This window comes from Taudactylus pleione, unplaced genomic scaffold (genome assembly GCF_031769625.1).
Source record: "Taudactylus pleione unplaced genomic scaffold, aTauple2 ptg000005l, whole genome shotgun sequence".
Taxonomy (NCBI): domain Eukaryota; kingdom Metazoa; phylum Chordata; class Amphibia; order Anura; family Myobatrachidae; genus Taudactylus; species Taudactylus pleione.
The window spans coordinates 14018985-14039206 of NW_028284408.1; the positions used below are offsets into that span (position 1 = coordinate 14018985).

The window sequence follows — 20222 nt, forward strand, 5'->3', positions numbered from 1 at the left end:
ATTCATAAATCGTGATGCGCGCTCCTGCTGGTCGTTTGGACATCCATCATTGGGCAAACATGCTGGATAACCTGAGGATAACATCAGTTTCAGCATGTTTGCAGATGATTGATGAGCCTGCACTGAACGACTGCTCGCTCAGTGTAGCCACATCACAGACTGACAAACGACTGCATGATTACAATGTCTTAAACGTACAGTCGTTTTCATATCTTCAAGTGGATGTGTGCCTTTAGACAAAATGATTTTTCATATATTTTATTACACATTTAAATCGCATCCCCACAACTATTTTGCAATAGCAAAAATATCTCCCAACCCGACCTCTCCGCTCAGCACAAGATCTGCGTCTCTCATCCCCATGCATTACTTGCTCCCATTCACGGTTACAGGACTTCTTCGCGCTGCACCCACTCTATGGAATAACCTACCTCGCACAATAAGACTTTCTTCTAGTCTCCAATCCTTCAAGCGTTCCCTGAAAACTCACCTCTTCAGGCAAGCTTATCAGATTCCAGAACCTACCACATAACCTTCATAGCTTCCATATCTAATTACATCCCCTTTTACAGTCCACACACAATCTCACACATCGTCTTTCTCTCACATCCTCATGACATTTGGTCGATATTCCTGTGTGACTGGATCATGCAGCCAACCAAGAAACTGTGCATTCTGGCTGGACCAAAATGCAATATATAGCACCTATCCTTGTGTGTCAATGCCTATTTCCCTATAGATTGTAAGCTTGCGAGCAGGGCCTTCCTACCTATATATCTGTTTGTTATTACCCAGTTTTGTTCTGTTAATGTTCCAATTGTAAAGCGCAACGGAATATGCTGCGCTATATAAGAAACTGTTAATAAATAATAAATTGCAGTGCGCTGGTAGAAAAGCCAGGGCTACTGGATTGCATTTGCCCCCCAGGCTAAAAGTTTCCAGCCAGCCCCTGTGCGAGTGGTAGGGGTAGGGTTAGTGACACGGATAAGCGAGAAACACTCACCCAAACGCCACAGGATCAGAGGTCTGTCCTGGAAGTCACAGTCATATGACCGGCAGAATCCAGAAGACGCTGTTGCACCCGTCGATAGCAGGTAAGTCACTGCTGGGCATCCAGGGATGATATGTCAACATTCTACATGTCATCATTTCATCACTGTCTACATGATTAATGTCGATATGGTCAACATCAACATTATGACCAAGTCGACATTCTCATGTTGACATTATGACTGTCAACATATCATACCCAAACCATAGTATGAATGTGGATTGACACAAACACTCAATGGCCGCTTTATTAGGTACACTTGCTAATTAAAGTAAATATCTAATCAGATAATCACATGGCAGCAATTCATTGTTTAAATGGGTTGGGTATGAAATACCATGGCCGGGAAGTCATCTGACTAAATCCCGACGCCGCAAGCCTGAACGCTGAAGATCCCGACTGGGACTGGTAAGTACCTTAACCCTCCCCTCTAGTTAGTGGTGCCTAGCCTAACCCTAACCTCCCCCCGGTGGTGCCTAAACCTAACCTCCCCCCCAGGGGTGCCTAAACCTAACCCCCGCACCCTAAACCTAACCCTCCTGGGTTGGTGCCTAACCCTAACCTCCCCCCAGGGGTGCCTAAACCTAACCCCCCTCCCCGCAACCTAAACCTAACCCTCCTAGGTTGGTGCCTAACCCTTACCTCCTCCTGGTGGTGCCTAAACCTAACCCCCCTCCCCGCAACCTAAACCTAACCCTCCCGGGGTGGTGCCTAACCGAAATTCTCCTCGGGGGTCCCTAAACCTAACCCTCCCCCCCGTGGCTAAGTGCTAACACTGCCCTTCTTACCTTCGTTCAGGAAGCCGTCTGTCTAGATTCCGGCGACAGGATATAGACGGGCATCGGGATTTTGATGCCTGTCTTTAGTTCCGCGTCGGTATTAGACGCTGGGATTTAGTCAGACGGCTTCCCGCCCATCTGCATTTTGACTGTATCCTGTATAAATGACTGCAAGCATGGTCGAAAGGTTCAATTACCACCAGACACCAAACACCAGAATGGTGATATAAAATATAAGTTGCCCAATTTATAGGCTTAAACACGTGCTTGTAAGGGAAGGGCTTATCCAGACAAGAAAAAAAAATCCCCAGCACGCTGTAATAAGCTAATAAAAAGGCCAACATTCTATAGAAGTAAATAAAATAGGACAGGTGTCAATATCCTAACATGTCGGGATGCCAGCATCGAGATTCTGACCGCAGGGATCCTGAGCGGTGGCATCCCATACTTGCCTACCCTCCCGAAAATCAGGTGCCGCTCCCAGACCCCCGGGAAGGCAGGCAAGCCCCCCCGGTGGCGGCAGACACATCTGATCAGAAGATCCGATTATAGGAGCTGCCGGAGAGCGCATCACAGAACCGTAACTAGACTTTATGGTGCCCTGTGCCAGAAAGAGCATTGGCGTCCCCCTAATTTTTCAAAGGGACATAATGCACCCAAAAAAGGGCCATGGCTTCATGGGGAAGGGCCAGGGAAGAAATAGGAGAGGCCAGGAGATGCTGGGGATGAAATAAGAGGAAGCTACAAGCAAGAATGATAATAAACAGAAATTTAACAGGCCCAAACAGCGCCCCCTGACCTGTGGTGCCCTGTGCGATGGCACCTGCCGCACTACCCTAGCTACGGCCCTGGCGCATCGGATCGTATCTTGATAAAAAAAATACACAATTTTCCCAAAATCCATCTTATGACCCGTCGAAAATCGGGCAATCGGTCCAAAATCGTGCTGGTGTATGGCCAGAATAACTCTACTTAATTTATGCCGTAGCCATATAAATTATATATTTTTTCAGAACTTTAAAGTTTCAGAAAGTACCAATAGTTTGTTAATTTCTCTTGACCCGGCAAAAGATGTCTAATAAACTGTTTGTGTTTTAAATTGAAATTGCAAGAAAGTGAATAAAAGGTACATTTCTATTTCCAAGCACTACCAGAAACTTTGGTTCTTATTTTGGCATTAATCACCTTTCCAAAACAGCTGATATCAGGAGACTATACATAGGCATAGGTTTCCATAATACCAATATCTGCACTTTAAAATTATAAAAATCTTTTATTTTTTGCTAGTTTTCACTGTTTTGAATGAAATGCAAAATATATGTAGGACTTATATTTGCAGCCCTACTAGGTAAACCGTACTATTTGAAAACTAGACAACCCACCATATCACTTAAATTATTTGAGACAGAACCAGAAGATGGAAGATCGATCTGGACATTAGAACATCCTTCATCAATAGAAAACATAAAGCTTTCTGTAATGCTGGATGTTATTGTGATTACTAGACAACAACTACTACTAAGGGGACAAGCATATGTGCTTCAACATCAGCCTCTTGATGTGATGTGTTTCTTTAAAGTGAGTCCTATGATTAGGAGTAAGAATTAATAAAATGATCCAGTGCTAGACCATTTGTTACATGCTACAGCTGTACCTATGGTGAAGAGATATTAATTGGAATGCAGCCTGTTAAATCATGATGAACTAGCGACATCATTCTCATTAATATTCATCATCTGTATGCTCATGGTGATCAACAGGTACCTTTGAATGCAACAGTGCATAAAATGCTGGGCATCCTGTATGCGGAACATGGCAATGTTTAAGCAACTGAATATTTATTTCTATTAACTTGGATAAAATGAATGCCAATTACATTGGTGTAAAATCAGGAAAATTATGTGCATATAACAGACATTAAAATCTCAGAACATGATATTAAAACTATAAGAGGAAATATAATTACTCTTCCAAAACAGAAGTTAAAAACCTGATGTCATTCAGGAAATAGCCAGAGGATTATCTGAAGTTGATGAAACACCGGTAAGAATAAAAGGTGATTTAACAAATGTGGAAGCAAGTCAGCGGGATGATTAGGGTAATGCAGAAGAGAATAATGGTTTGAAGGAACCATAAAAGATACATCACAAGAGAGAAGAATGATTGATGCAATGGAAAAAAAAGACTTTGAGAAGAGGCTTAATGCAATATTAAGTAGAGAAAAAACCTCAGTGTCTTTGTGGAACACCGGTGGCAAATGTGAGCAGCTGACAGAAGGTAATGTAATAACACCTTGGTGACAGATTTATAAATGCTACCGAAAATAAAGGTTAGCTAACAAAACTAATCCATTTTATGTGTCAGTTGCTGGGGGATTTATGTTGGAATTTCAATATACATGTCACACTGGTTGCATACCAGATTCAAAAACACCTGACGGGTCGAATTTTAGAATTGACTAATGGTTTGTACAAAATTACTAGATGACCTTACAATATTTCTCACTGTTGATATTTTGAATTGAAAAGGACAAACTTTAGCAGTCATCATTGATCACGGATAATCCATTAACATAGAGCACAACAAAAGGGTAAAACTGAGGCAAAATGTACAGTCTGACACATATTAGAACTTGGTGTTTGCATTTCTTACTATTGTACAATTAAAACTAAAGGGAAATGTCTTTATGTGTACATGTTATTTAGTTAAATATACAATCTACAATATATTTAAAATGCTATAGAAAGCCATTTATTTTTGGCATCATAACTGTGATGTTCCCTCTGACACCCGGCTACAGCTGACATACACATTCTGATACAAAGTCATGATTTGTGTTACTAAATCCCAACTGTGGTCTGTACAGGTGGCCTGATGTACAGCTGTATACACACCTATACAATTGTCTGGCCATTCTTTAGATTTCGACCCATTTATTCGATATCAGATATAAGAGTGTGTGGACACCTTCCATGATGTTTTGACGGATGAAAATTGGCCAAATTGAAGGATCACATCTTACGTGCTGTTTAATATTCGACCAATTAGATGGTGATCGCAAAGGTGTGTACCCAGCGTTAGAATATAATACATTATATCAGTAAGAGATCCTTCCACAAGTATACTCATAAGTGTCAGATTTCTTTATTAATCAGTTCATTGTAAACTAGACTGGTCACTGTATACTGAAGGTTGTTACAACTGGAATAAATAATTTGTCAGCTCTCCTAAAATTCTATTACAATGTAACCGAGAACTTAATTACATGGAAGCCTTAAGGTGCCCACACACTAGGCGATATTTTATACAATCAGCCCGATTCCGACGCATCGGAACGACAGATCGTGTAAAATACATCCTATCCTGCTGCAGGCAAGATCTGAAAATGTCAGTCACGATGCACTGGAATATATCGATATAAATTAGGATGCACGATAGATTGTGGGCCAATCTGAATGGCTTTTAACACCAAATCGTGCCGACTGCTGCCGGGGGAGAAACCGGACACGATATCGGATCGTGACCAGATCCAGGGCCAGCTCTAGGGGTGTTTGACCTGTGCGGTCGCACAGGGGCGCCACCCATAGATGGCGCACCCCTCCCCAACATCCTGATTTCAGCGGGACAGTACTGTCCCGTTGTTCCACCCGTGGGCCTAAGTGGCCCGCGGGTGGTCAAATCGGGAGGTTGGGGTCCCCCACCGCCGCAGCTGTGCGGTGGTGCCGGAGCCCTGAGCCTCTGAATGGATGCTGCGCGCATGCGCACGACATCCATTCAGTGACGGGAGAGGGCTGGGGGAAGCCCAGCTAGTGAGGCACCCCCCAGCCTGACGTTATTTGGCGGCAGGCACGCCACCTAATAATGTCATGTAGGGGGTATAGCCTATGGTAATTAGGTCACGCCCCCATTTTCAGACGCGCGTGCGAAGATAGGGCGCACTGGAGAGGGCCGGCACAGGGTGCTCCGACCCCTGGAGCCGGCCCTGACCAGATCACCTAGTGTGTGGGCACCTTTACAATAAATAATGCTTTCATTTACTGCTGAATTATTATTATTAATAATAATAATAATAATAATACCCATTTATATTAGCAAAAGCCTGCTCCGCATGTACAAGTGGGAACAAAGACAGTAATAAAGCAAGACTGGGAATTAACAAACCCTTACTGCAAACTTACATTTTAGGGAACAAAAACAATATTATACATGAATTTAAATGTCACAGACTGCATATTGGCCAGCCAGATTACAATGGTAAAAAGAGCTATGATCCAGTCACAAAGCACTGTTGACTAGAGGCGTGTTTCTTGAATGTAGAAAGAGAAAAAAAAGTGTTTTGTATATAATTTAGAGGTGGTAATCCGGTAACAACGCGTAGGGTGGGTAAGGGGGCAGTCCATGAATGTAATAATCCTGTCTGAAGAGGTGAGATTTCACGGAACAGTTGGAGGCTAGGGGAAAGTCTTGTACAAAGGTGGGAATTCCACAGAGTAAGGTACAACCTGTAACCAGGAGAAGAAGTAATGAGTGAGTTGGGAGATACTGGAGATATGTAGGTTGGTGCAGTTTTGTGATTGGCCTAGTGATTTAGGGGAATATTTATTAAACAACTCTTGCAGGACAATGTAAGCATCTCCTGGATGTATTACGGGGGTTCTGCAGCGGATTAAAGAGCTATCTGCTGCGGGTTCCCTGTCTCTGATCGCATTAGCAGCCCCCATAGGCTTCTCTAGGGACTACTATATTGTGACATTTACCAAGCTCCGATTCCTTCCCCAGTGCCCAGTAATGGCCAATAGCAACAATAGCCAGTAGTACAAATATTTTATAGTGGATTCTGTAAAGTACAGGCAACCAAATTAGCAATTGAGTAAATATTTGGTGAAATTCTTGCGTGCTGCAGTAAAAAAAAAAATAATATAAAAATTTTATATATTATAGCCTTAATATAGAAATATGCCCATCAGAATGATGATGCCTGGCTGTCCACTGTTGCAACTTGTTTGCTTGTTTATTTTTACAGGTTTTGAAGTTTCTGTGCACCAGCTACGGCTGCTTCTCCAGACCCTCCAATGTGACCCCTTCCACCCTCCAAAGTGCTCTGCTCCTGGACTTCTCCATTAATTTATAATTGCAGCCACCTGTGGTGAAACACGTGTCTCATCTATTAACTTGCTCAACACAGGTGGCTGCAATCATTAATTAGGTGGGAAATCCAGGAGCAGAGCATTTTGTACCGGGTGGAAGGGGTCAGCTTCTCTCCATTTTGATGAAGACCCTGCCATTGCCTGCTGCTTTGAAAATTATATATTGACAAAAGTTAAAGTTACTGGTTTTCCATGCAAAGCCTATTTTATTTACTAAGCATTCTCTGTGTTGTATGTTACTGTATATAGATTTAAATTTCAGCTGAGTGTAGGCTAAAACAGAGTACCAGGAGTAGTACGTGTGACCCTTTATTTGTCAGTCATGTAACATGTAAATACTACAGAGTGGATGGGATAAACTAAGCTCAGAAACTGGAATAAAGAAATCTACTGATAGTTTTGACTAAAACAAAAGCAATCACTACATGCCACGTGCCAGAGGTCACGCCCACAAAGCTCCTGGCTCACCTGCACCACATCTCACATTAGGCCCTTGTGTTGCCATTGCTGATTGTGGCTATCAGTGCAAAAGAGGGTGTCTGCAACAGTTTAATGTCATTCCTGCTGCCATCTTTGTTTATATTTTTTGCATTTGCACTGCAGACTTGTGATGCCACAGGAATATCCTCCAGCAGAGAGCATTGATTTGGAAGCCTATAGCAGATCTCCCTATCTGCTAGTACCATTAGATTAGGTAAACTGAACACACTGAGCTTCATTTAGAAAATTGCAAAAATAATGACGTGCAACACATGAATTGTTACTTTAATGTGCCCTTATGTAGGTGAAAGCACTCTTTCCAGTTAGTAACACAAATGGTATGGCCTACTTAACTTCACAAAGTATTTCATACTGCCAAAGTCTGAATAAACTTGTTCCACTTGTATGTCTAGCTCAAGTATTTCCTTACTAGACATAATTACACATATGAAAATTGTAAAGGTTACAGGGCATTACTGGGATTCCAATCAAATGCTAAATGTATTTTAATGCACTGTGGACCAATATTTGGTGTATATTTACTAAGGTGCAGTTTATAGAAGTGGAGATTTTGCAATAGCAACCAATCATATTCTACTTATCATTTATCTAGCACATTTTAGGAGATAATAGATAGAATCTGATTGGTTGCTATGGGCAACATCTCCACTTCTATAAACCGGCACCTTAGTAATTATACTCCTTAGAAAGAAGCATTTTTGGCTGTAGTGCAGGAAAGTATTGCTCGATATAGTTTATAGATCATCGGATGACATGGTGGTGCTGGACACGCTATAGTACAATTTTTCTAAAGTAGGCTAGTCTCATCATCAGTATGATATTCAGGATTATATGGTACCTTTCTGCGCTGCTCTTCTTTATTCTGCGCGATTCGTCTTTCTTCTTCTTCCTTTTGCTGTTGTCTATAAGTCTGCTGGGTCAGCTGTAATAAATATTATCATTACCAGACAGGACTTACATAGGGGAAATCATCTGGTTACATTTTTGTAAGCAAACTGATTACTAAGTATATTACATAACCAATAAAACCAAGGTGTAAACCAACTTGATGTGTTTAAGCAGTAATTCAAAAAATACATAGGGGTCTATTTACTAAGCCTTGGATGGAGATAAGGTGAAAGGAGATAAGGTGCCAGCCAATCAGCTCCTAACTGTCATGTCATAGGCTGTGTTTGAAAAATGACAGTTAGGAGCTGATTGGCTGGTACCTTATCTCCATTCACTTTATCTCCATCCAAGGCTTAGTAAATAGACCCCAGAGAAACATAGAATTTGATGGCAGATAAGAACCACTTCGCCCATCTAGTCTGCCCTTTTTTACATCTTGGTAACCTCAACCCTATGTGATCCTCAGTTCTTTGTAAGGATATTCTGGCATGGTATGATTTGATACTATTCAAAGCAAAACACGCCATGTTAGCTTTGAATACTATTGCCATTTATTTTTTTTTATTAAATACACAGAGAAGCTGCAAATTTTGTAAGCTGCTGCTTAGAAATGTAATCCCAGCTCAGGAGTCAGGACGTTTTATGTCTGTGGAGTGGATGGAAAATGCCATTTCCAATTACAGACCTTTCATTATCTGGTCTAGTCATTTATCATGTGTAAGCTGTGAAGGTAAAGTACATAGGATAGATTCCTGGACTGCACACCCTGAATATATATATAATGCCTGTTGAGACTTTATTGCAGGCACCGAAAAAGACAAATCACAAGTGCACAACTCCAAATTACTAATTATATATAAATACATTATGCAATAAAATTTTGCAGTCAATAGAGGTTTTTAGCATAATCATGGCCAAGGTTATGGGCCTACCCACCATATCCAGGTAACCTCTGTAAGGTGGGTTCCTAACATACATTAATGTGCTTTATTGCACACCTGACAGGAGACACCATCAGCCTGGACTAGCACCCCTCCCCTATTGGTTTAAAAGCATGGAGTCTGGTATTGTATATGCACACTAGTATTAGGCACAATTTTAGGTAAGTCATACAAGTTATATACTGTAGTGCAACTTTGGGTTGATTTTTGGGGCATGGGTCCCCTGGATTGCTTTGGTTGGTCTGCTTCAGGGCATCGCATTATAACACATTCTTTCTTTTTTTCACAATTTTAACACTTTACTGTTTGTTTTTATTATATTTGTATTTTCACCTTTCTATGCAGCCATAGTTGCTCTTACCTTTCTTACTTCAAATTTCACTTTTCTCATTATGGCGATGGCTCGATTGCGCCGATTTAGGGGTGTCCTGTGCTCTGGATTTGAACCCTAGTATGTTAGGGACCTACCCTAAAGAGGTTACCTGGATATGGTGGGTAGGCCTATAACCTTGGCCATGATTATTCTAAAAACCTCTATTGATTGCAAAATTGTATTGCATAATGTATTTATATATAATTAGTAATTTGGAGTTGTGCACTTGTGATTTGTCTGTTTAAGATACAGTACCTTGCTGATTGCTCTGATCTCACCTACAGTCACCTTGCTGATTGCTCTGATATCACCTACAATCACCTTGCTGATTGCTCTGATCTTACCTACAATCATATATGGTCAAGGTGAAGTATTATTCACTAATTCCAATAATTAAATAAGAGAACAAGAGTGCCCCAACCAAGAATTTATCGTTCTTTGGGCCTGATTCAGCAGCGTACTAATTGCAACTACGTACGCAGATTGTCCGATTGTTCTACACTGCGCATGCATGCGCACTGTACTACGCGTGTGCTGCAATTGCACGAACATAAGAATCCATGGCAGAGTGAGTGACAGGGGAGTGGTTGGAGAAACGCAGGCGTGCCTGTCCATTTGAATGCCGTTGAATGGTGTGCATAAATTAGCCACTGTGATTGCATACGCAGCTTGAGTACTCACTGCATGCGACAAGACTTATAGTTTCTGTGACTGGTCAGACTTGCGGTAATTGTGCGTGACGGGCCGATGTGCTTCGATGTTACCGATGTATACGCAGGACTGCGAGGTACAATGGATGTGAGAAAGCAGCAGTGGGCGTCTTTATACTGGCTGAGCTGTGGCAGGCATTAGCATATTTTTGCAGCTGAATTGCGTGCATTTAGGCAGCTACCATCCATACTGAATTAGGCCCTTTGTTTTTGCTTTCTTGCCCAATATAAATTTTAAGGATTTGATAAACAATATCCTTCGAGATTTCCTGAACACATTTACCGTAGTGTATTTGGATGATATCTTTATCTACAATACTTTACTTTTTTTTTCTTAACTTCGTGATCAAGTTTGTTTGATTTTGCAAAGACTCTGAATGCTACAGTGTAAAAATATGAATTTTAAGTAATAAGTAGCATTTTTAAGATCTTTCATATTTGCAAAGAAATTTGCATGGACCCAGCAAGAGAGTGAGATACTGTATAGTGGATTGGAATCTTCCCACAAATCTGAAGGCCATACAAATATTATTTTGCATAACCAATTATAGAAAATGGAGTCACATGTGGGTTTGTAGTTTGTACTGGTTAAAAATATAGATTTTATTGGTTTGCATTGAAAAATACAGTAGTTTACTTATAAGAAGGTGAAATATAAAACCAAAGACAGGGAAAAGTAGAGACTGTGGAACAAAAATAAAATATTATGTAAAACCAATTGTTCTCTCTTACTGATATCTCATATATTAATAATTCAATTTATGGCAGATCTCATAAACAACAGAGCATGGCAGGAATCTCATTCATAAATGAAGAATGTGTCTTCATGTATAGCAAACTGTCTGTTTTATAGACATGTGATAAATGTCTGTATATCAGTAATATTGGAAATGATGTGTTTTCCAGTGTTGATACTGCAGAGTTATATAGGCACACTCCAGCAGATGACTCAAACTTTGAACAGCCCAGTTACATAACCAGTGGTGTTGGTTTATTGAAACATAACAGGTACAGCGGTACTCACTGTTACAAGAACACTGGTGATGGAGTGAAGCTTGAGCAAAGTAGCGTTCTATGGCCCTGATTCAGACCCACTCGCGAGCGGCTGTCCGCTCGCAAGTGGATCGATGTTCTGCACTGAGCATGCGCACGACGGAGGGAGCTCCGTCGTGCGCATGTGCCAGACGCGATGAGCAAAGGACTTTCCTTCGCTCGTTGTGTCTGATCAAAGGGGGCATGCTGTCGATGTTGATTGACAGCACGCCCCCTTTGGTGGGCGTGCCGGGGGCGTGCCTCCCTGACGGGGGCGTTCCTAAGGGAACGCCTCCCGTCAGAAGCCGGCCCACTGACATCACTAGTGATGTCAGTGGGAGTGATTTTGGCTCTGATAGAGCCAAAATCACTCCGGGCCTTGCGGTTGAAAACCTCAACCGCAGGCTTCGGCTCGCAGTTTCGATGGTCGCGATGGTCAAGACCATCGCGGCCATCAAACTGCACGCTCGTATAGGCTGTGGGGGACGCTCCATAGTTATGGAGGCCGGCCCTCATTCAGAGCGTGCGCTCTGCTCAGAGCGTACGGCTCTGAATGAGGGCCTATGCTGCTAACAAGTAGAGGTGCAGGAATTCTGGAACAACTTTATGCGGGTATACACTGGGGTCTCTCTGGAACTAAGTGGATGACATCTGTCTCCCACTGTGACAGTCTCACACAGTACTAAGATGACTGCAGTCACATGTGCAGATCAGGTTAGAGAACAGACCTCCCTGCAGACTCTGGATCCTAATGCCCAGCAAGTCGTACATATTATACTGGACAGCTCCAATGTATAATAATTGGTAAAATAACAGGACTTTAAAACAACGTAGTTTTAATTATTGATACATGAACATGCTTAAATATCAGGTAAGAATAACTGATAGGATATGTATCTGCATGCACATAGTACAAGATGTTATCTGCAATTCAAACCTAAAAAAAGGTTGTCCTTATTGTCTAACAATAATCATGGATAGTTATTGTGGCTTACAATAATGTTGGCCTTTTTAGTACTCATTATCTTTGCTCATACAGGAATAAGCGCCATTAAATTACTTTATGAATGTGAGATTTCACGGACTTGTCTACTTGTCATTTAATACAGAGGTTCTCAAACTCGGTCCTCAGGACCCCACATAGGTCACGTTTTCCAGGTCACCCGGCAGGTGCACAAGTGTATTCGTTACTCACTGAAACATTTTAGTTCCACTGGTGGAGCTAATTATTTCACTTGTGATTCTGTGAAGAGACCTTGAAAACATGCACTGTTTGGTGTCCTGAGGACCAAGTTTGAGAACCTGTGATTTAATATATTGCAATTGGAGACAAAAACAATCTCACTGTTGAAGCAAAGCTATTGGGCTAATTCTTGTGTGTCATCAGTGACAGGGAACACGGGTGCTATCTAATCAGATCATTCATGTACATAGCTACCTATCATCGGATATTACTTATCACCCAATCACACACTTATGTTATAGTTATTTATAACAAAATACACTCTTGTCTGGTTGGCAGATGAAACAGTGCGTTTAATCTGAGCACGATCCTAATATGATATCAAATCAGTTATAATAAAGAATTCTCAATGGTATTGAATTACCCAGTCACCGAGTTCAACTTCTCACTGAAGTATAAAATGACCCTGCAATGGGTAGACCAGTTCTTAGGGCCTGATTCAGAGGTGGACACTAGTAAAACATTGGACGCAAGCACCAGATGATTTACTTATGCGTATGCATCCCGATGGTTACCGCCGAGGGACGCATATTGAAATTCCTTGCAATTTTGATGGGCATAATTGGTCAGCAGCGGGCATGTCGGTGTCAGGGACTGCATCTAAAGACACAGTTCCACTGACACTAGCGGCCATAGACCCATGGACATTCTGCGCTTGCCATGGGCAGTTGCAATGTCCGATGGTGAGGGCGATAGATTGGGCGATAGTGTGTCTTCATGTGCACATCGGTGGATTCACGTCATGGCCAGTGGGAGTCTCAATAGGACACCCATCACCCACAGCTTTACTATACAGGTGCAGAAGTGGCTGCGTCACTACTGCGTCCACCTCTGAATTAGGCCCTCAATACAGTATGTGCATCTCAGGTAGCAAGTTTTAGCCCATTCCTATCACAGTCCAAATTAATTAATTAATTGCCTAGCATACTGCTGCATCTAACTGACATCCTATGGGCTGGTCCTCACTGCTTATTCTACCCGGGGTAGGAGATTACTATCTAAAATTGCATAAGATATCTGAAAATGTCTACCACGATGAAGTGTAGTACACTAAATGGTTCCCTCGTTCCTTTAAGCCTTATATGAGGGTTCACAGAGTATATAACATGATCTGAATCATCATAAATTTGATTGACACCATCGTTGATTCATGATGTGGAAGAAAGTGTGTTCCTATTGCTGTGTGTTCATAGTTAGAAGTGAACTATATTTTTTTACATACTGTAGCAATAGAATTTGTATTGTATTTTTCACAAGTAGCTCCAATGGAGTACAGTTTTTTCTCCTTATATGTTATCTTTTCATATTCTGTAGAGCACCATCCCAATATACTATAGGTATTGTTAACACAACTTGTCTTTATATAATTTAATAATAAAATATCAGAAAAGCATACAGCATAATTATAGGTCTGATGTGGATACATTTGCCAATTATTATAGGAGATTAATTTGTCATACCACTACAGTATATACTACAATATATATATACAGATATAAGAACCTGCAATAAATTTAAGCAGGCACAATCCTAGGTAAGTCCTAAAATTTTTTAGATTGCAGTGCAGCTATGGGTTGATTTTTGGGGCATGGGTCCCCTGGATTGCTTTGGTTGGGCTGCTTCAGGGCATCGCATTATAAACACATTTTCCTTTTTGCACTTTTAGCACCTTTATTGTTTGTTTAATATATATGTATTTTTCACCTTCTTATATATGCAGCAGGAGCTGCTCTTATCTATCTTACACTTTCTTACACTTCACCTTCTCTCATTACAGTGATGCACCTGGGTTGGCTCAGCTGGGCCTGTTTGGGGGTGTCCTGTGCTCTGGATTTCAACCCCAGTAGGTTAGGGACCTACCCTCAGAGGTTACCAGGGCACGGTAGGTAGGCCCACAACCATGGCCATGATTATGCTAAAACCTCTATGTATTGCAAAATTCTATTGCATAATGTATTATATATAATTAGTAGGGGTGAGCGGGTTCGGATTTCTGAAATCCGAACCCCCCGAGCCCCCCCGATCCGAGGCCGATCCGAGTCAGGCTCGACTTTTCCCGCCTGACTCAGATCTGAAATCGAGGCAAAACGTCATCAATCCGCCTTCCGGGTCTCGCGGGTTTTGGATCCTATATAAGGTACCCGCGTCGGCGCCATTTTCTCACTCGGCTGTGGACAGTGAAGAGGGAGGGTGGGAGTTAGGGCTGGCTGGGCTGTGTAGTGTAGTGTAGTGCAGTGTAGTGTTGTGCTGTGCTGTGCTGCTGTTGTCCATAGGGGCTGTGTCCACTACTTCAAAGTCCATAGGGGCTGGCTGGACTGTGTTGTGCAGTCAGTTCTCCATAGGGGCTGTGTCCACTCCAAAGTCCTGTGCAGTGTCCCAGTCCTAAAGGGGTGCTGTAGTGTTGTCCAGGGGGTGCTCTGTACGTCAGGGGTGCTCCCCCCAAGTGCAAAAAAAAAATAATTTTTTCTGTGTTTGTGAATTGTGTGCACTGTGGCTGCACGTGCATCAACAAAGGAGCAGCGCCAAATGTGCGCCTGTGTAGTGTAGTGCAGTGTAGTGTTGTGCTGTGCTGTGCTGCTGTTGTCCATAGGGGCTGTGTCCACTACTTCAAAGTCCATAGGGGCTGGCTGGACTGTGTTGTGCAGTCAGTTCTCCATAGGGGCTGTGTCCACTCCAAAGTCCTGTGCAGTGTCCCAGTCCTAAAGGGGTGCTGTAGTGTTGTCCAGGGGGTGCTCTGTACGTCAGGGGTGCTCCCCCCAAGTGCAAAAAAAAAATAATTTTTTCTGTGTTTGTGAATTGTGTGCACTGTGGCTGCACGTGCATCAACAAAGGAGCAGCGCCAAATGTGCGCCTGTGTCCCATAAGTAAAAGGCCGGCTGGCTTGTCCGTTAAAGGGTGCTGTAACCCCCAAAGGGCACTCCAAACAAAATAAAAAAATATATTTATTTGTGTTTGTGAATTGTGTGCGCAGTAGCCTCACGTGCATCAACAAAGTAGTGCCAATCGTGCGCCTGTGTCCCATAAATAAAGGGCCGGCTGGATTGACCGCTAAAGGGTGCTGTAACCCCCAAAGGGCACTCCAAACAAAATAAAAAAATATATTTTTTTGTGTTTGTGAATTGTGTGCGCAGTAGCCGCACGTGCATCAACAAAGGAGCAGCGCCAAGCGTGCGCCTGTGTCCCATAAGTAAAAGGCCGGCTGGCTTATCCGTTAAAGGGTGCTGTAACCCCCAAAGGGCACTCCAAACAAAATAAAAAAATATATTTTTGTGTGTTTGTGAATTGTGTGTGCAGTAGCCGCACGAGCATCAGCAAAGTAGTGCCAAGCGTGCGCCTGTGTCCCATAAATAAAGGGCCGGCTGGCTTGTCCGTTAAAGGGTGCTGTAACCCCCAAAGTACACTCCAAACAAAATAAAAAAATATTTTCTGTGTTTGTGAATTGTGTGCACTGTGGCTGCACGTGCATCAACAAAGGAGCAGCGCCAAGCGTGCGCCTGTGTCCCATAAGTAAAGGGCCGGCTGGCTCATTTTTTAAAGGGTGGTGTAACCCACAAAGTGCACTGCTCTCCAGCAAAAATAAAAAAATATTTTCTGTGTTTGTGTGCGCCTTAGCCGAACGTATATATCAATATAACATAAATGGAGGACCAAACTTTCTCCGATAAAAATAAAATAGGGAAAGATCAAGAACCACTTCCTCCTAGTGCTGTTGCTGCTTCTGGGAGTTGTCACCCTGAAGCAAAACGTATAACTGAGGCCTTGACTGTTAGTGTTGGTGTTAGACGTGCGTCCAGTATCCGCCATTAGTGCAGTGGGATTTAGACAATTGATGGAGGTAGTGTGTCCCCGGTTCCAAATCCCGTCTAGTTTCCACCTGCATCCTCAAAGCAGCAGTGACAAGCGTGTGTCTGTCTGTTAAAGGGTGGTGTAACCCTCAAAGTGCGCTCAACAAACAATAAAAAACGTCTTTTTTTTTCTGTCTTTGTGAATTGTGTGGGCTGTAGCCGCACCTGCATCCTCAAAGCAGCAGCGACAAGCGTGCGTCTGTCTGTTAAAGGGTGGTGTAACCCTCAAAGTGCTCCAAAAAATAAAAAACTATTTTTTTATGTGTTTGTGACTTGTGTGCGATGTAGCCGCACGTGCATCAACACAGTAGCTGCGCCAATGTCATAAGTCAAGGGCCGGTTTGGACATCTGGTCCTGACTGAAGGACGTGCCAACAATTTCTGACAAGTCTACTGTCACTGCATATGATACTGTCCTCAAAGCAGCAGCGACAAACGTGCGTCTGTCTGTTAAAGGGTGGTGTAACCCTCAAAGTGCGCTCCACAAACAATAAAAAAATTCTTTTTTTTCTGTCTTTGTGAAATGTGTGGGCTGTAGCAGCACCTGCATCCTTAAAGCAGCAGCGACAAGCATGCGTCTGTCTGTTAAAGGGTGGTGTAACCCTCAAAGTGCGCTCCACAAACAATAAAAAAATTCTTCCTTTTTTTTCTGTCTTTGTGAATTGTGTGGGCTGTAGCCGCACCTGCATCCTCAAAGCAGCAGCGACAAGCGTGCATCTGTCTGTTAAAGGGTGGTGTAACCCCCAAAGTGCGCTCCAACCAAAATAAAATAAACTTTTTTTCTGTGTTTGTGTGTGAAATGTATGCACAGTAGCCGCACCTGCATCCTCAAAGCAGCAGCGACAAGCGTGCGTCTGTCTGTTAAAGGGTGGTGTAACCCTCAAAGTGCGCTCCACAAAAAATAAAAAATTCTTTTTTTTCCTGTCTTTGTGAATTGTGTGGGCTGTAGCCACACCTGCATCCTCAAAGCAGCGACAAGCGTGTGTCTGTCTGTTAAAGGATTACATCGGTGACAGCATCCAAGTATGCATGTCAGACATGTACTGGCAGGAAAAAGAGGCAATTTGGAGGCTCCTGTACAAACTGGCTCTATTTTACCTGAGTTCCCCCCCTCCAGTGTGCACTCCGAAAGAGTGTTTAGTGCAGTCGGGAACCTTGTCAGCAAAAGGCGTAGGAGGTTGCTTCCACAAAATGTGGAGAAGATGATGTTCATAAAAATGAATTATCAACTCTTCCAGGGAGACCAACCTCCAGAGCGTACAGAGGGACCTGTGGTGGTGGATTCCAGTGGGGACGAATTAATACTCTGTGAGGATGAGGATGTACACAACACTGAAGAGGGTGAGGAATCGGTGAATGAGGAGGACTGGAAATGAGTGGAAATTAAGGTTTTTGAGGTTAATAATAGCATAGGAGCAGAAAAATCAACACATTCTGTGATTTTAGCTGTTTTTATGCTTTTTTTCAAAAAAATACAGATCCAAAACACAAAACCCAGAACCCAAAACACGGAAGGGTGGTTTTGGCAAAACCAATCCAGATCCAAAACACGAAGAAAGATCCAGATCCAAAACCAAAACACGAAAAGTGGCCGGTGCACACCCCTAATAATTAGTAATGTTGGAGTTGTGCACTTGTACTTTCTTTTCTTGTGTTTGCAACAATAGTCTCCACAGGTAGCACCTCCCATTATATATATATTCAGGGTGTGCAGTCTAGGGCCCCCTTTCTATAGCTTCATTATGTTGTCGATTGGAAAGGAATGGCCTGGAGGAAAGATCCTGGAATTTTTACATCAAGCCATTCCAAACAATTCCAGGCTATCGGGTCCCTTAATCCCTTCTTAGTGAAAGGTTGGGTTCATTTTATTAAACAGCAGATAACTGTATAACAGCATTTTGTTGCAACCACTTTTTCTCGGCTTGCAGTTTGTGTGTATTCTTGTGGTCACATGATTTGTGCGTCATCTGGGGGTGGGCCCTGGGCTGTATTCTCATTGGTACCAACTGCATTACATAATACATAGCTTTGGTGACATCCTTAATGTTGAGTGAAAGCGAAGGCTTTCACTGTAAACATCAATAATGTCAGTAGTTCCTAGTTAACTGATTTCTACAGAATATTGGTTCAGCCCACAAAATGGCTGCCCGCTTTGTGTGTAGGTGACAACTATACTGTAAAGCAGTGGTTCTCAACCCTTAAGTTTTCTATGTCATATTTTGGGGATTTCTGTCTGTAGAATTTCTGTCTGTTGGTGACATAATTACTGACTCAGCAAAATAGATTAATTACTTGTTCATGATTCATTAACTCCACAAAACATGACCTGTTGGTAGTATTTGAGGACTGGAGTTGAGAACCCCTGCTTTAAAGCAATCCATAAAGTTTGTCTTCCATGAAGCATCAGTTAATACAACCATTGGGCATGCTTTATTGTGAGCGTGTGGAACATACAATATGTATGCTATACATGATTATATGATACCTTTCTGCACTGCTGTTCTTTAAGTGTTCTTTTCAGTTGTTTTTCTTCTTGCTCCTTTTGCTGTTGTATATACGTCTGTTGCATTGGCTGTAAGAAATATTACTCATAATCAGACAGGACTTACATAGGAAAGATAAGCTGAAGGAATTTCTGAATTGATTACTAGGTACTGTATATTAAATAATCAATAAAACCAGGTTTATTGACAATTCTGTAAAACTACATTTATCTTTGCTATCAAATGCACCGATTACACTAAAATAATATATGAATTTTATCTGTGTGAGTAAAATTATCAGCTCTGTCTTCATGCTCATCCATCCAACCAATCTAAAACGCTACTATCAACCACTCTATGTATATGTAGACCTGGTATCCCTAAGGGCTTATAGACATCTTAGCATGTGCCGGTCTATTCGCACCAACTTCTGTCCTAGTGTAGTACTGAGCTGAGGAGAAGGAATGGAATGTTACAGAACAGTATGCCAAGCAGTTCCCTTTACACTGGGTGTGTCGTTTCAGCCTACAAAGACATAACACCTTCAACTGCATCTCACCTTTGTTTGCATACTGTACTCTTCCATTTCAGGACGGGATGCATCACGCATCGCATTTTGAATGTGATGCATTAACTGGCGTCACTAGGGGGTTCGGGCCACCCCGTGTGACACCATTCAAGGGGGTGACATCAAAATAGCAGAGCTGCTCTGCTATTTTGGTGTCACCCCCTTGACTGGTGTCACTGAGCAGCCACACTGCAGGGGAAGGCAGGGGACAGGCTGGGGGCTACCTAGCAGCTGCCAGAACGCTGGGTAAGCACACCGTGTACCGCATATCACACCCCCAAGATAGGTACACATGAGAGGGCGTGGCTTCATGGTGCAAGGCCATGCTCACTTGCGCGTGCGCCGGAGGCACGCAAGAGGATGCCTGTCAGCCGCACCGGGTGTCACCAAGGTCAGTGACGCCACTGGATGCATCCCGCCACTGATTGCATGCATAGCAGCATTTATTAATGTCATATGGATGAAGATTTGGAATTAAAACTGCAAAGGACAGTTCTTCCAATAACAGATGTCCTTTGTGGTGTGAGAGCTTCTGGGTCTTTGACTTTCTTTTCTGCAGGCGTAGCCGTCAGCCAGTGCATGCCTGAGCTGCAGTTTACACTGGAATGGATCTATTAGGTAAACAATCGGGAATAAGCTCTAGAAAGTTTCACTTTCAGGA

The 20222-nt window shown here is 42.6% G+C and overlaps 1 protein-coding gene across 3 annotated transcripts in view; it reads right to left on the bottom strand.

The window, feature by feature from the left end:
• Positions 1-20222, bottom strand: part of EPSTI1 (epithelial stromal interaction 1) — a 124318-nt gene that overhangs the window by 39571 nt on the left and 64525 nt on the right. For 2 of the 3 annotated variants that reach the window (XR_015878944.1, XM_088476455.1), the window contains exons 10-11: positions 18996-19082; positions 8317-8400 (exon numbers count right to left, since the gene is read on the bottom strand). Coding sequence is in view for 2 of the 3 variants with exons in the window: in XM_088476455.1 (XP_088332581.1) it covers positions 8317-8400; positions 18996-19082 (171 nt within the window). In the remaining variant the exon portion in view is untranslated. Of the gene's footprint in view, positions 1-6132; positions 6333-8316; positions 8401-18995; positions 19083-20222 lie in introns of those variants that run through there. The other variant, XM_088476531.1, reaches the window with a different exon arrangement.